This window comes from Monopterus albus, unplaced genomic scaffold (genome assembly GCF_001952655.1).
Source record: "Monopterus albus unplaced genomic scaffold, M_albus_1.0 scaffold25.1, whole genome shotgun sequence".
In the NCBI taxonomy this organism is placed as follows: domain Eukaryota; kingdom Metazoa; phylum Chordata; class Actinopteri; order Synbranchiformes; family Synbranchidae; genus Monopterus; species Monopterus albus.
Window position 1 is genome coordinate 3,062,890 of NW_018127905.1, and position 17,017 is coordinate 3,079,906.

Here is a 17,017-nt window from a genome sequence, read left to right on the forward strand (position 1 = left end):
ATATTTTAATTACAATTCTGGAGAAAAAATCCAACATAAGACTTATTCACTTGAGTGACAGAGTAAATTTTTTTTTGTCTTGCTACTGAAATCCCTGAACTACTCTCAGTCCACATTCAGTACCTAACATTGACAACAAGGTGTGACTGTTCAACCAGCCCTTTGAAGCAAAGACAAACCACCAGCCTGTCTCACTACAGTTTTAAGTTGTATCCACAATGGGTTCTTGTCTTAACTGTTTCAATCACTCACACACACAAACCTTTCTATAATTGAGGTCACATAATGTTTTCTTAACCTTACCATAAGGTAAACATCACAACTAAATGCCTAAAATCCAACCCTTACCTTATGGTTAAGTTATGGTTTGCCAAAAATTATTTAAAGGGTTAGGGTTATTAAAGGATGAGGCTGGTCACTTACTATATTAATAGAATTTTCAACAATTCCCATACAGAAACTAAAATCAACAATGAATTGCCTCTAAACTCACTAATAATGTCTCACTCTCAAACCTGGATGAGCTAATTTGTTTGTGTCACAGATGCCCATTATTGTTCAAAAACTATTAAAAACACCATTAAAATACACTGCTTCAGTGGGTGATGTACTTCTTTATTACAAAACACAATACCTGCATATTTGTTAAAAAATGTTGCCCCAAAAGCTCCAAACAGCCATACGGTATGTTTTTACAGAATCTGAAGTAAGAAAGGGCTAGATGAGCCCCAGCTTGTGACTCATGTATTGCATACACTCGAGTCAGAGAGCTCATCTTCCATGAGCTTTTGCAACTGAAACTTCCCAAACATTTTAACCCCATACCTTAATTTCATAACACTCACCCAAATTCTGAAGGTATTTCCTGAATCCTCATGTATCATTAGAAGAATTTATAAGGATTCGGGAAATACCTTTAGAATTTGGATAAGTGTTAATAAGCAATGGTACAAGGGTCAGCTGTACATGCGCAAGATCACCATGCAAGCTCTCTGCTTTGTTTACAGTCTGCTAGCTCCTCATGCTTTCATGGAGATCTTGCACATGTGCAGTTGACTTTTAGAAATAAAAATATATATAGAAATGACCAGCCTTATTCTTTAACCTTTAAAGAGCCCTTTTACATTGAGAGGACAGGCCAAAATGTCCTCACAACAATGGTATCAAAATAAAATTTGTCCACACAACTACTAAAAGACATGTACAAACATAGAATCTTTTAACACTGTACATCAGTCCCCAGAGCCACATAACTACAGTTGTCAGTCCAAAAATGTTCAATCCCAGATTCTGTCCTCCTCCTTCTTATCCAGGCCTCTGCCTTAGTCATTCACAACACTGCTGTGTACTATGCCAAACCCATCTCCTCCAACACACTTCTAGGTGGCTCATCCTCCTGCAAAAGGAAACACAGAGATAATAAAATATAGGTATATACACACATCAACATCCCATGGGGCTGCCAGGTCCCAGAGGAACAGACATATGAATCACTATAGTCACATATGTTTAGTCACATTATATTATGGCCTTATGCAACCCTGAAACAGAAATAAGGAAATAAAATAATGCTGTTTATGGCAGGCCAAGGACTATGCTGCTCTTAAATATTAAGCCAAAAGACCACCTAGGGCTGGATGTTGAACATCAGTGCTTTTTTGGGACCAACCAAAATTTGCCTGCAAATTTGAATACTGAAAACTGCCATGCACTGAAAGCTGAAAGTTTTTTCAGATTAATAATCTTGTTAATGCATTCTTCTATCAAATAGGTCAAAATTTGTACAATGTACTTTAATGTTCCCTTTTGAGATAATAGGTCAGGATGAGCTATGGGGAAAAAAAGAAGGATTAAAAAGTAATTTCCTCATTCCTGTTTGTGCTTTTGCCCACAGCTGTGGAACTAAAAATATCATGCAACTTAAATCAATGACAGATTCATAAATGATGGCAGCATTTGAGAGGCATTTTTCATACACAAGTAAACAAGAACCCATATTGTTCTTTGTATTTTTCATATTGTGATGTGGTTATTTCTTCAAAAACAAAACAAAAAAATATATTCACTGATGACTTTTTTCCACAACAAAACAAGACTATAACAAATAAAAAAGTAGCCTCTGAAAATGATAACTATGATGAAATGTACTGCATTAGTTGAACAGTAATCACCACCACCCAAAAATATCACATTCAGAAGTAGATCGCTCTCTTTGACCTGCTGCTCTACTGTTATTAAGAAACATCTTATAGTCTAACATTCAACATTCTGTTCAAACAGTGAGAATTTGGTAATAATATAAGAATTTAGTGTGGAGAGTGACATGGATGGTGTGTGAAAAGTGACTTTTTCCACTAACCTTGTAAGAGACAAGAACACCTGTAATAATAAATGTATGCAACAAAGCTGGTGATGGCTGTGTTGTCAAAATACTCAAAAGACACATTCAAAAAGCATGACAAAAAATAGATTAGAACTCACAGACAAAACAAGACTAAAATGTTCTGAATGGTTAAAGTTAGTCAGGATTTGTTGACTAAAGGGCACCACGTACAGGTGGCGTGTGCCAGCCTGCCCTCCTTGGGGGGCCTGTATACCTCATGGGTTACAAGGAGGGCAGGCCCCTCACGTCCTGGACATAAACTGTTTGAATTCTTCCCCTCTGGATGGCACTACAGGTCACTGTACACCAAAAAACAACCAGACACAAGGACAGTTTCCTCCCCCGTGCCATTACTCTGCTGAACTGTTAATACGTGACTGTATGACTGGACACAGAAATCACCACAGTGCAATAAACAGTAAATATGACCATTGTACACTGATCAGGCATAACATTATGACCAATGGCAGAGTGGCACCTGTCAGTGTGTGGGGTATATTAGGCAGAAGTGATGGAAGCAGGAAAAATGGGCAAGTGTAAGGATCTGAGTGACTTCGACAAGGGCCAAACTGTGGTGGTGAGATGACTGGGATATTCTCAGTTAATCTGGTTTGCTTGATAGATGTGATATACTCAAAACTGTAGCATGGACAATGAGGACTAATAACAGTAACAATAATGAAATAAAAAGAAACTTATTATATTTCTAGGAGTTTGTGGGAATGTGTGTGGCCTTGGCCTTGAACCCAGGTATCTGGTTTAAGTTAAAAGTGATTAGAAATGGATTCCAAGTATCAGTAAAAGTTGGTATATTATTCTTATGGGTGGATGATGGCTTTCTCTAGTCTGATGTGTTCTATGAGAAGGTTGGTCCATTGGTTGATGTGTAATGAGTTTTTAGATTTCGATTTAGAAGGATCGTTTTCTTGGCGATAGAGAGAAGTGGGTTTTTATATTTAACTGGTAAGTGGTTGACTTCTGTGATATTACCGAGCAGGCAGAGTGACGGGCATGGGGGGATTCTACAGCTCAAGATGGTGAAGAGTTTCTCTGTCACTGCTACCCAGAGAGAGTAAACAGGTTGACAGATCCAAGTAGCATGGAAGTAATCATCGGCACAACCCAGAGTGCATTGTGAACAAGTATCTGTATTAGTATTGTTACATCTGTATTTGACATTAGCTTATAAAGTTTAGATATCTTCTTTGCCAACTCCAGTGGACCAGAGTCAGCAGTCCACCTCCACCAGAAGGAGAAAGGACACTCTTTTGAAGACAGTGAAGTCCAGATCCTCGCCAGAGAACATCGCTGGTTTGAGAGAGGTGTTAAGGAAGCTATTTTCGTAAAAATAGAACACCCCTCACTAAATAGGGGTGGTGGACTACGACACAACTTGTCTTCCATCTACAACCCGGTTTTGAGATCTCTGCCCAAACATGCCCACCAGGACAACAGGCGTCGGTTGACAGGGGAGGATCCAAAGACAGGTAACGACCCTCACTGATACTGGGCTGGGCTGTAACGACTCAGTCGTTAATGGACATTGTTGGCCTTCTAAGGACTGAAACCACACCGAGGGGGATAAATATCTCCGACTCAACACCAGTCAGTCAGAACTGATGAAGCCTCTTGGATGAGAGGTGAAACGTCTTCTATCTAGAATTCCAAGTCCATTTCTGTTGCGGTATATCTTCTTTGAGTTTGTAAATTTCATTATATCCTCAGCTAGCATGGATGGCTGTAGTGGGTTGTTGATTATATTGATCTTTGATTTAATTATGGATTTTAACTGTTGGTACTGGAGAAATTCTCCTCTCCCAAATCCGTATTTCTTGCCTAATGTACTCAATGGTATAAGCTGGTTATTTTCAAATAGGTGATGAAGGTGAGCAAATTCCTTTGTGTTGCCACGTTGGAAAGTAGATGGGGTTGTTATGCAGTTGAAAGTCAGGGCTGTGCCAAATTGGAGTGTATCTACATGGTGCTAATGATGATTTAGCGGTTTTGATTGCTTTCCACCAGGCTGCCAGAGTTGCAGAGATTGTGATATTTTTGCAATAGTTCATTTTCTTAATTGAGGAAAGGTCTTCAACTGAAGTATTTTTGCATTGATTTTGTTCTAGTTCTATCCATGAGGTATAATAACTGTCCTTCTGGATCCATTTAACTAAGTATTGTAGTTGATTTGCTAAGAAATAATGCTCAAAATTTGGTGCTTCTAGGCCACCTTGTGATTTGTTCTTCTGAAGTGTTGACAGAGAAATTTTGGGTTTCTTGTTTTTCCCAGTAAAATTGCGAAGTTAGAGAATCAAGTGATTTGAACCATTTATCTGTGGGTGTTGTGGGGAGCATTGAAAACAGGTAGTTAATTTGTGGTAAAGTTTTCATTTTCAATGTAGCAATTCAACAAATGAGTGAGTCGGAGGTTGGACAAGCATTTGAAATTATCTTCCTTTTTTTTTTTTAGTTGAGGTTAAAAAGTTGTGACAGCCTGGGGGAAATACTGATACCTAAAATACTTAATGTTGCCAGTGTGAAGGGGAAGGGGGCAGTCTTGAGCTGCAGAATCCCAGGCATCTTGAGAGAGTGGCAATATGGTGAATTTATTCCAGTTTATTGTATAGTTGGAAATCCTGGAGAATGTTTCTTGTAGTAAACTGTAGGGGTCCTGTAAATATAATAATATGCACCCATTATTTTCAATGAAAGCCCACACACCAGCGGGGGAACTGACACACGTCATCACGGGTTGACGAGTGTCAACGTTTCAGGATGTGCTATTATCTAGTGATGGGAATTCCGGCTCTTTTCGGAGAGCCAGCTCATCTGGCTCAGGCTCAGCAATAAAAGATGGGATGCCAAATGGCTCTTCATTTAGTACTACTTCTGGCTTTTGTAATTCAGCCAAATTTAATATTTTGACCTAGGACTGATATATGTGTGCACCCATATCACTTAAATTATTTGTTACACTAAACCTTCCAGATTACATATTTTACATCATGTTTGGTATAAAAACCATCATCTAACACTATGTTGGATATACAGTTCTAATATGCCTGTGAAGACTGTTAGTAGACCCTGCTCAATGTCTATGTTATTAAAACGCATCCAAATGCTACTTTGTTTGTATCGGTCACTCATTTTCTGCTGTTCGCACACTCCTGTCATCTGTTCTGTAGGCTGTCAGCCCAGCCCTCCTCCCTTTAACTTGATGATATGATCCTTCTCTGTCATCGCACCTGATTGGTCACAGGCACACACAACACAACCTTCAGTCAGCACATGGAGTGCCTGTAGCTGACCAGTGTGATGAAAAGATCACCTATCATTCTGCGGTGTATTAATAACAACAACAAGAAATTAAATAAAAAATTGTTGTAAACAAACATGGTGGACCCACATAACCACTCTGAAGTGGTTAGAAGGGTACTCAGAGGTAGAAATACCCTTTTTGTGATAACCTGCTAACAACATAAGTGGACAAAAACCCAACTCTAACACTCCTTGGTGGAGGTGGTGGGTGAAGCCTTATAGCCCAGGTTACCTCTTGCAGTAGATCAGCTTGTTCAATAGCTTTGAGGACACTCTTCTTAGATGTGTCCTGGATCTCTCCTCCCATCAGGAATTCATCTAGAATGAAGTAGGCTTTCTCAAAGTTAAAGATGATGTCTAGTTCACAAACCTGCAAAAAAAAAAAAAAAAGTTCTTTCTACAGTAGAATTCTTCACATTTTCTCATGTTACTCTCTAACAGAGATTTATATCTCTGATTTAGACTTACACTGCCAAAGTATTTATCCAGCAACTCTACAAAGCGGTGGATGATTTCCAGTGTGATCAGCTCATTGTCCTGCTCTTCAATTGCACAACAGAAATACAGGCTGGCATACCTGCATAAATATGTACATGGTCACACACAAAAAACAGAAACAACATATCAATATAACAACACCTGACAAGATCAACTTTTTTCTACAGCAAAGCTGAAAAGGCTCAGCAGAGGATGCAATTCCTGCACCAGCTCACAAAGTTCAACCTGCCCCAAGAGCTGCTAAGCCAGTTCTACAGGGGAATCACTGAATCTGTTCTCTGCTCATCCAACACTGTCTGATTTGGTTCAGCAATCAAACAGGACAGGAACAGACTCCAGTGCAGAGTTCAGAATGCAGAAAAACCCATCATGTCCTGGACGTAAACTGTTTGAACTCCTCCCCTCTGAACGGCGCTACAGGTCACTGTACACCAAAACAACCAGAGACAAGGACAGACAGTTTCTTCCCCCGTACTATCAGTCTGATGAACAGTTAATCCATGACTGTGTGACTGGACACAGCAATCACCACAGTGTAATAAATTGTAAATATAACCATAGTATATATCAGTCTGGAAGTTCCTCTGCCATAATGTGTGTGCATATTTATTTATAAATACTCCCTCCCTTTTTCTCACCTTCTTTTCTCTCATTTTGTTATTTTGCAGCCTGAAATGAACACAGTTTTGTTTTATTCAGCTGTATGTAGTCGGTGCAACTTAAAACATCCAAGTGGAAGATATAACACCAACATGTCAGAAAAAAAAATAATCAAAACTAGAATAACTGACTTAGAAAAAGGATCGCACCCTTGTGTCAGTAATTTGTTGAACCACCTTTTGCTTTAATTACAGCCTTTAGTCTGTTGGGATATGTCTCTACTAACTTTGCACATCTAGACTTTGCAATATTTGCCTACTCTTCTTTGCAGAACTGCTCAAGTTCAGTTAAATTTGATGGTGACCATTTGTGGACTGCAGTCTTCAAGTCATTCCACAGATTTTCAATAGGGTCTGAGCTCTGACTAGGCCATGCAAGGACATTCACCTTTTTCTCCTTCAACCACTGTGTGGTCATTTTTGCTTTGGGTCATTATCATGTTGGAAGGTAAACCTTCTTCCCACTGACAACTTTCTGGCAGAGGGCAGCAGATTTTCGATATTTTGCCCCATCCATTTTTCCTTCTATGCTGACAAGTTTTCCAGTCACCAATATTTGATTGTTTGCTTCAGTTGCACTACCAGGGACTAAAGTGCTCCAGAAAAGCTCTCTTCATGCTGAGCTAATCAAAATGACCACAGCTGATCACAGTTGACTTGTATGTTTAAATATACTTGGCCATTAAAGATGATTCTGATTCTTAAAATATGACAAACACATTTTATAGTAAAAACAAGATGGTGGCACGAACACACATGCTACCGAGCTGACAGAGTCCTTGAGCAAGGAGGCAAAACACGTGGAGGGGGAGTTTGTGTTTACATTAGCAATGCTTGGTGTCGGGACGCTGCTATTGTTCAAAAACACTGTTCTCCATTGGTGGAGTTTATCATCAAGTTCTGGCCTTTCTATTTATGTAGGGAGCACTCAGTAAATCTGTTGATAGCTGTGTACATGCCTCCCACTGCTAACACCAGTGATAGGAGTGAGGCACTAAATAAACTCTACCAGGCCATCACTTGAACAACAGACAGTGCACCCAGACAGATTCCTCATCATAGCTGGAGACTTCAATCACGCGGATTTAAAGGTTTTATTGCCCAATCTGCACCAACATGTGGACTTTCCAACGAGAGGAGACAATACACTGGACCTTGTGTACACCGCATGCAAGGGAGCATTCAAATACCTGGTCGTGTTTTAAAGGACTGTGCCAAGGAGCTCAAGAATGTCCACATGGACATCTTTAACATCTCCCTGGGCCAAGCGGTTGTTCCCATGTGTTTCAAGACTGCCACAATAATTCCAATTCCAAAGAAGCCCCACCCAACCAATTACAATGACTATCGGCCTGTAGCACTGACTTCAATTATTATGAAGTGCTTTGAGCAGCTGGTCATGCAGAACGTCAAGTCCATCCTTCCTCCCTCTCACGACCCATTTCAGTTTGCATACAGGTCAAACAGGTCCACAGACGATGCCATTACTGCTGTTCTCCATCTAGCCCTCACCCACCTAGATTCAAAGAACTCTTACAGTGCGAATGCTGTTCCTAGACTTTAGTTCAGCATTCAACACAATAATTCCCCAGCAGCTTACACAAAAACTTGGACACCTGGGACTCAAAACCTCTCTCTGCATCTGGGTGCTGGACTTTCTAACAGGGAGGCCACAAAATGTGCGGATCAGCAGCAACATCTCCAAGACCATCACGCTGAGCATAGGGGCTCCGCAGGGGTGTGCGCTCAGCCCATTGCTCTTTACACTGCCGACCCACGCCAACCTACAGCGCCAACCACGTTGTCAAGTTTGCGGATGACACGACTGCAGTTGGCCTCATTACCAACAATGATGAGGCCAACTACAGGAGTGAGGTGTGCCAACTGGTCCAGTGGTGTAAGGACAATAACCTCTTCCTCAATGTGGGGAAGACTAAAGAGATTGTTGTAGACTTCAGGAGAAAACCTCTAAAGCACCCCCCCACTGACCATCAACGGTGCTGTAGTGGAGAGAGTGAGCAGTACCAAGTTCCCGGGGATGCACATCTCTCCTGGACCAACAACACCACATCACTGGCCAAGAAAGCTCAAACACACCTCTACTTTCTCCACAAACTAAAGAGAACTAGTGTCCCACCCCCATCACGCACTCCTTCCAGCGGGGCACCATTGAGAGCATTATCACTGGCTGCATCACTGTGTGGTACAGAGGCTGTACTGCCTCCTGCAGAAGGACTCTGCAACACATAGTGAATTCAGCCAGCAAGATCACTGGCACTGCCTTCCTTTACGAACATTTTTAACACCCGCCTCACCCACAAAACCATCAGCATTGCTGATGACGCCTCCCACCCCTCATACTCCCACTTCAGACTCCTGCCTTCAGGGAGAAGCTATCAGTCTTCAGGCCCACTCCACCAGACTTATCAAGATTTTTATCTTATCATAATCAGATACTTCCCACAACTAACACAGATTTATCATCAAGTACAATAGCTTTAGAAACATCTGTAAGACCTCATTTATATTAAGACTGATTCACTTCCATTTCTCTCTCTGAGCTGACCTCAACCACTGCTTCATCTAAGTCAATATGTCTCTTAGACCCCATCCTGACCAGACTGCTCAAAGACATTTTACCCCAACCAACACGTCCATATTACATCTGATCAACCCATCTCTATTAACTGGCTATGTTCTGCAAGGTTGCTGTAATTAAACCTCTACTCAAAAAGCCTACTCTTGACAAGTGTGTTCTGGCTAATTATAGACTAATATCCAATCTCCAGTTTATTTCTAAAATTCTTGAAAGAGCTGTTGCAAAGCAGTTTGGTGACCACTTGCACAAGAATGATTTGTTTGAGGATTTTCAGTCAGGATTTAGAGACCATCATAGTATAGAACAGGGGTGGGCAAACTCATTCATATGTGTCAGTATGTCCCCAGCAAAAGCTAAATCACAAAGCCAATCTGTGTCACTCAGCTAAGGAAAATGGTCAGCTTTCTCAAGTAGCTCCAAAAATGAGCTAATCTCCTGTTTGAGCTCCCACACTTGACATACTTTCCCCAAACTTAACCAGCGGACATTAGAGCAATAAAGCAAGTCCTGGTGATCAGCATCGTTTTTTTTCAAGAAGCTTAAACTGACGATGCTGAAGTCCCCTTGCTCGAATAAAGTTAACGAGCTTTACAACTGTCTTCACTATGTGGTCAAGCTGCAATACGGATTTACACAGTGCTTCCTGGTGGATTATGCAGAGTAAGAAAATTATCTCCTGCTTAGGGTTGTCCTCTTTCACCCTCTCCTGGATTCTTTTGAGCAGCCCGACATTTTTTCCAGTCAGATTTGGCGATCCATCTGTGGTAACGTTGGCAAGCGTACTCCAAGGTAGTTTGTGCCTCTCGATGACTCCCGACACCCGACTGTCATACAAGTCCTCTCCACCCGTTTTCCCCTTTAGGGATTCCATGGCCAAAAACTCCTCCGTTATCTCAAAACTCATTAATGCCTTTGATAAAAATTAAAAGCTGAGCGGTGTACTTTATGTCATTACTTTCGTCCAGTGCCAAGGAATATAATGTAAATGACTCCGGTTTTTTGTTTAGCTTGCTAGCTAAGTCTTTGTCAATTAGCTCAACATGGTGAGTCACTGTCCTGCATGATAAGCTAATTTTTTCAAATTTGTTCTTGCTCTCAGGACACAAGAAACCTGCCGTCTCTACCATGCACTCTTTGAGAAACTCCCCTTCGTAGAAAGGCTTGCTGGTCTTTGCTAATATGAATGCCAGCAAATAACCTGCCTTCGTGCTTGATTCTTGGATGGCAGTTTGTCGGATAAAGGGGTTTTGCTGAGCCTGCAAACTAGCTGCCAACCTTTGAGCTGTAGCCATCCGTTCGTGCGTTGACTGGTTGTTAGCATAATTAGCATGCTTGGTAGAAAAGTGATGGCTGATGTATTTCTTTAAAACTGCAATGATTTCTTGGCAAATAAGACATACAGCCTTTGACTGGACTTCAGTAAAAATAATATTTAGTTGCCCATTCCTTATTGAACACTTGGCACTCACTGTCGACTTTTCTTTTCTTTGGCCCACTCATTGTTGCAGATGGGTTCAGAGCAGTAGCAGAGTAATAACTGAGAGTAGCCCTGGCTCCGCAAAATCAAGTCAATGTATCACCGCGCCTAATGCACCACCTGGTGGAATGCCAGGCATTACAGAACAAGGTCAAATGAATGCAGTCATAATTATGATATGATTTGGCTAATCCTATACCAATCTTCGGTGGGCCAGATTAAAAGATGTGGCCCACAGGCCGTAGTTTGCCCACACCTGGTATAGAAACTGCATTGGAGAAAGTCACCAACAATCTCCTCCTATCCTCAGACAAAGGACTTGTCTCCATACTTGTCCTCTTGGATATCAGCGCTGATTTAAGTGCTGGAATAAGACTGACCAAATTAGAAGTTCACCTCCATGTCATGAAGTCTTCTATCTCATGAGAACAGGACTGACCCGCACCCCGAAAGGCTAGGGATACTACATCAAAGGAATGTTAATACAACAGGTCTGACCACCAGCACACAGATATAGGTTATTGCTCCCTGAAGACCTACAGGTGAAAAACCTAATAGTTCTCTCTCTTAATATTAAATAATTTACAGGGATTAAGGGTTAGTGTCAGGGTTAGGTTTCAAGGAGGTTTAGCTAACAGTTTTTAGATAGATGTATGGTTTAAAATCGGTGAGAGCTACAGGGCTGCTCTGACTGGAGTGTATTTGTGGCTGCAGCTATAAACCTGGATGAACTCACTGGCACTGTGACATCATACATCAGCTTTTGTGAGGATATGTACATGCCCACCAAGACCTTCTGCACATACAACAAGCCCTGGTTCATAGTAAGACTCAAGTAGCTTCATCATGCCAAAGAGGAGGCCTACAGAACAAGATTCTGTACAGGCAGGCCAGGAACACACTGACAAGGAAGATCAGAGTAGCAAAGAGGAGCTACTCTGAAAAGCTGAAAGCTCAGGTTTCAGCCAATGACCCCTCATCTGTGTGGAGAAGCCTGAAAAATATCACTGGCTACAGGAAACCATCCCTCTCTGCTGTGGAGGACCGTTAACTAGCAGATGACCTGAATGTGTTCTACTGTAGGTTTGAGAATCAACACTCCCCCCTCACCCTCCACACCTCAGACTCAGCAGCCCCTTCCCCGACAATTACCACCCTTCCCTCCAGCCCCCTACCTCTAACGATCTGAGAAACGGATGTGCATGGCCTCTTTAAAAAAAAAAAAAGATGATAGGCACCAGGCCCAGATGGTGTGACCCCCTCCTGCCTGAAAGTGTGTGCTGGTCAGCTGGCCCCCATCTTCACACTTACATTCAACAGGTCACTAAGGCTGTGTGAAGTCCCCTCCTGCTTCAAATGCTCCATCATTCCAGTCCCCAAGACACCCTCCATCAGTGGACTGAATGATTACAGACCTATCACCCTGACATCTGTAGTTATGAAGTCTTTGAAAGACTGATGCTGGCCCACCTGAAGGGCATTATAGACCCCCTGCAGGTCAGTGGATGATGCAGCAACAACATGGCACTGCATTACATCCTGCAACACCTCGACTCCCCAGGGACCTATGCATGGGCCCTCTTTGTGGACTTCGGCTCAGCGTTCAACACCATCATCCCAGACATCCTCCACTCCAAACTGACCCAGCTCATTGTACCTGCCCCCACCTGTCAGTGGATCACTAGCTTTCTGACAGACAGGAAGCAGCAGGTGCAGCTGGGGAAAAACACATCAAGCACCCAGTCAATCAGCACGGGCACCCCCCCAGGGATCTGTGCTCTCCCCTCTGCCGTTTTCACTCTACACCAATGACTGCATCTCGAAGGACCCCTCTGTTATGCTCCTAAAGTTTGTAGATGACACAATGGTCATTGGTCTCATCCAAGATGGTCATCCTATAGATGGGAAGTTGAACAGCTGGTCATGTGGTGTAGCTGCAACAACCTAGAGCTGAACATGCTCAAAACAGTGGAGATGATTATGAAGATAGTGGTTTACCTATGCTGAGCTCTGTAGTGGTTAGGAAATAACCAGGCAGTTAGCCTGTTATGGTGTAAGCACCCTTGAATGGGCAATGTACACACGCACATGCCATGCACACACACGCACATATACATACAGACAATATACTGTATTTGGTGATGGCACATGCCTTATTGAAAAAATATTTGTCTGGTGGAAATAATGTCCATTCTTCTTGCTGTGATTAGCGGTTGACAGAGCAATGTATACATTACCATCACCGATTAACCAGTGCGATGAGTTTTAAAAAACTCCATCTGGTGGGGAAGTAGAAAAAAAATACCCCTCCTCTGGTGTAACATTTGGAAAAAAGGGCCAGGGTATCATAGATACTATATAAGTGATGACAGAAAGAGACAATACACCAGCAATGAGGTGGAAACCTAACAGAGAGAGATATAAATTACACTGATCAGGCATAACATTCTGACCACTGGCAGGTGAAGTGGCTAGCACTGACTATCTGTTACAGTGGCACCTGTCAGTGCGTGGGATATATTAGGTAGCAAGTGAACATTCAGTCCTCAAAGTTGAAGTGTTAGAAGCAGGGAAAATGGGCAAGTGTAAGGATCTGAGTGACTTTGACAAGGGCCAGACGAGTGGGTCAGAGCATCTCCCACACTGCAGGTCTTGGTGGGTGTTCCTGGTCTGCAGTGGTTAGTACCTACCAACAGTGTCTAAGGAAGGACAAATGGTGAACTGGCGACAGGGTCATGGACACCAATGGTTCACTGATGATGAGGTTGACCTACTGTAGGTTAAACTTTTAACTTCCATTTGTACTTTTCAAAAGATTAAAATATATTTGAATCTTTGTTAAAATGGTTGAAAATGAGAAATACTGTACATTGGTCTCTATGAACAAAAAGAGTCAGGGGTTGTGGGGATGATATTACACCTAGAGTGGTGAGGCTGTTGAATTTGAAAAAAAAAAAAATCCCTCTAACTTGTCATCATGACCAGAGTTTTCACTCCTTTTACATAGGTTTTTCACTGAATTGTAGACACGTCTGTACTCTTCCTGACAGTAGAACTGTGGAAGGAAATGGATTCACAGAAGATGCACAGTGAGCTGCAGAGTGACACGAGTGCCGACCAACTGTCACACTAACTCCTATGTAAACAGTATTAGGCAGGTGGTCATAATGTTGTGCCTGATAGGTGTATGTCAAAATAGGTGATGAAAAACATAAAATTTACAAAAGATGGTTTAGATACAAGATAAAAGACAACTGAATCTGTGACACCAGCCCCATAAAAATAAATTTCTCTCAAATGCCTTTCTGTATTGAAAACACATAGCTATTTACGCCATTTCCATAGATATAACTGTTGATAAAAGTCATGTTGCCAGAATGAAATAATATAGAACCTGGTCAGGTTAAGAATATGTAAACCCCTATGTTCTTGAAATGTAAGAATGTAAAAAGAGGAAGTACTCTGATTATTTGAACAAAAGTAAAACATTTTACTTCAGAAAAAAAAACTCTTTCCTTCAACGTTGGCATAAAGCATATACAGTAGAATGTCTCTTCTCTCTGTGCTTCCACCTCATCACGCTTAACTTTTAACATGGCGCCTGTCGAGGCTGACGTGTGTGCTCGTGCTGCCATTGAATGTCACAATTTTTTTCTTTTTTGTGTGTTTTTTGCTTTTTTGTGCAGTGCACAAATGTCATGTATGTCACAACATACAACAAATAGGCATTGCTGGACATCGCTAATCACAGCCCTCTGGAATTCACCGGTTTTATTCCACCGGAGCTACGACTATTTTCCGCTCCCGCAGCAACCACTGTCACTCCCAAGTAGGCCCCGAAGCACCAACCTCGAGTGAGCAGGCTGACCCCAGGACAGCGATCCGGAGACGTAGACGCAAGTGCGGCAGGAGGGGAGGGCTCCATGCTAGGCTAAAAGCTCACACTAGCCGACCACCGCTACCCAGCCTCTTGCTAGCTAATGTGCGGTCTCTGGAAAACAAACTAGACGAGCTAAGAGCCAGGATTACAGAATTGTCTGGATGCCAGACAGTGGCCCAGAATCACCGAGGAGACCGGACTGCAGACACTCGTAAGGCCGAAGGGAGAGGTGTGTGTGTGTGTGCTTATCAACAACTCGTGGTGTGGAGATGTACAGACTGTTTATAAACACTGTTTGCCAGATGTGGAGTTTTTATTGCTGAAATGTCGTTCCTATCATCTACCAAGAGAATTTAGCTGTGTGTTTTTGGCTGGAATATACATAGCTCCAAGAGCTAATTCCACGGCGGCTCTCGGCAAACTCCATGATGTCGTCAGCGTGCTAGAGATGGCTCATCCCGATGCTGTATTTATCGCCGCAGGCGACTTTAATCACTGAAATCTATGGACTGTATTCCCCAAATATTACCAGCATATGGACATTCCCACCCGGGACAAGAACACACTGGATCATGTTTATAGTAACATACGTGGTGCATACAGGGCCCACTTCGGATGCTCAGACCACATTTCTTTGTTCCTGTATCCAGCTTACAGACAAAGACTGGGAAAAAAAAATGAACCCCGTCACTAAACAAGTGAAACTTTGGAACATGGAGACTGAGAGCACCCTGCAGGACTGTTTTGCAAACAGACTGGGATGTGTTTAAAGATGCAGCCACCTTGGAGGACTTTTCTGTCAGCGTGCAGGAGTATGCTGAGTATGTGACTGAGTACATCAGCACTTATGTTGACAACATCGTGCCCACCATACAAGTCACGGAGTACAAAGCTGCAAAGTATGGACTGAGGAAAGCCATCACAGTGGCCAAGAGGCAGTACAGAGAGAAGCCGAGTGGCTTCTATTCTACTGCTGACTCTGGATGGATGTGGCAAGGCCTGAAGCACATCACAGACTACAGGACCACCACCACCATCATCAGCTCTACAGACAGCCTGCCGGATGACCTCAACACCTTCTACACCTGGTTTGAGACCTCCAACCACAGCACAGAGAGGAGACACACACACACACACACCAAGACCACCCGAACCCCCACTCCTCCACTAACTGTCTCATCAGGCCAGTCTGGTGTCATAGTGCAAGAACAATAATCTCAGCCTCAACACGGACAAGATGAAGGAGATAATAGTGGACATGAGGAAGGAGAGGAGATCTCATCAGCCACTGTTTATCCGGGGGCTTGAATTGGAGAGGGTGATCAGCTTCAAATACCTGGGTGTCCAGTGAGGACCTCACTTGGACACTTAACACCATACAGCTGAACAAGAAGGCCCAATGGCAGCTGTACTTCCTGAGGAGGTTTGGCATGTTGCCTAGGATCCTTTGCAACTTCTACAGCTGCATCGTCAAGAGCATCTTGACCAGCTGCATCACCATCTGGTATGGCAGCACTACTGCTATGGACCATAAGCGTCTGCAGAGAGTGGTAAAGACTGCGGAGAAGATCACCAGAACTCCACTGCCCTCTCTGCAGAGCATTTACCACTGCAGGGTGCGTAGGAAAGCTGCCTCCATCCTCAAACACCCCACCCACAGCATCGGACTGTTCATGCCCCTGCCCTCCAACTGGAGGTTTGGAAGTGTGAAATGCAGGACCTCTAAACAGCTGACAGGAGTTTATTACCAGGAAATGCATCATGAAATGACGTACTGACGGCCTGTACTGTTTAAATTCTCAGTTTGCACATGCACATGCATACACATAATTGCACATCCACTGTTGACTACTGCACATACAGCTCCCAGGCAGCATACATTCTCTTATATTCTTATATATTTTTATTATATCTCTTCATTTGCTGCTGTAAAGTGCCTTAGATTTTTTTCTTACTTATCTACTTTATATTTCATTTGTACTGTGTGACATTCATGTGGACGGCAAAGTAAGAATTTCATTGTACAGGGAAATGCGTTTACTGTCATATGCACAGTACGGAAACACTGACTTTTGACTTACTCACAAGCACCCCTTTCTAATGTTGACAAATGTACCATCTGTTACTGATAAGCCCAAATGGTCTCAGACAAGATTCCATTGTTACATCTGAATAAACATGAAAACACATGGTGTGTGAACTATAA

At 42.5% G+C, this 17,017-nt stretch overlaps 1 protein-coding gene across 2 annotated transcripts in view; it reads right to left on the minus strand.

Moving 5' to 3' along the window:
• Positions 1-21: 21 nt before the first annotated feature.
• ap1s1 (adaptor related protein complex 1 subunit sigma 1) overlaps positions 22-17,017 on the minus strand; it is a 37,737-nt gene continuing 20,741 nt past the window's right edge. For both annotated transcript variants that reach the window (XM_020594988.1, XM_020594989.1), the window contains exons 3-5: positions 6,167-6,275; positions 5,931-6,068; positions 22-1,396 (exon numbers count right to left, since the gene is read on the minus strand). In XM_020594988.1, coding sequence (XP_020450644.1) covers positions 1,349-1,396; positions 5,931-6,068; positions 6,167-6,275 — 295 coding nt within the window. In that variant the 3' untranslated portion in view covers positions 22-1,348. The remainder of the gene's footprint in view (positions 1,397-5,930; positions 6,069-6,166; positions 6,276-17,017) is intronic.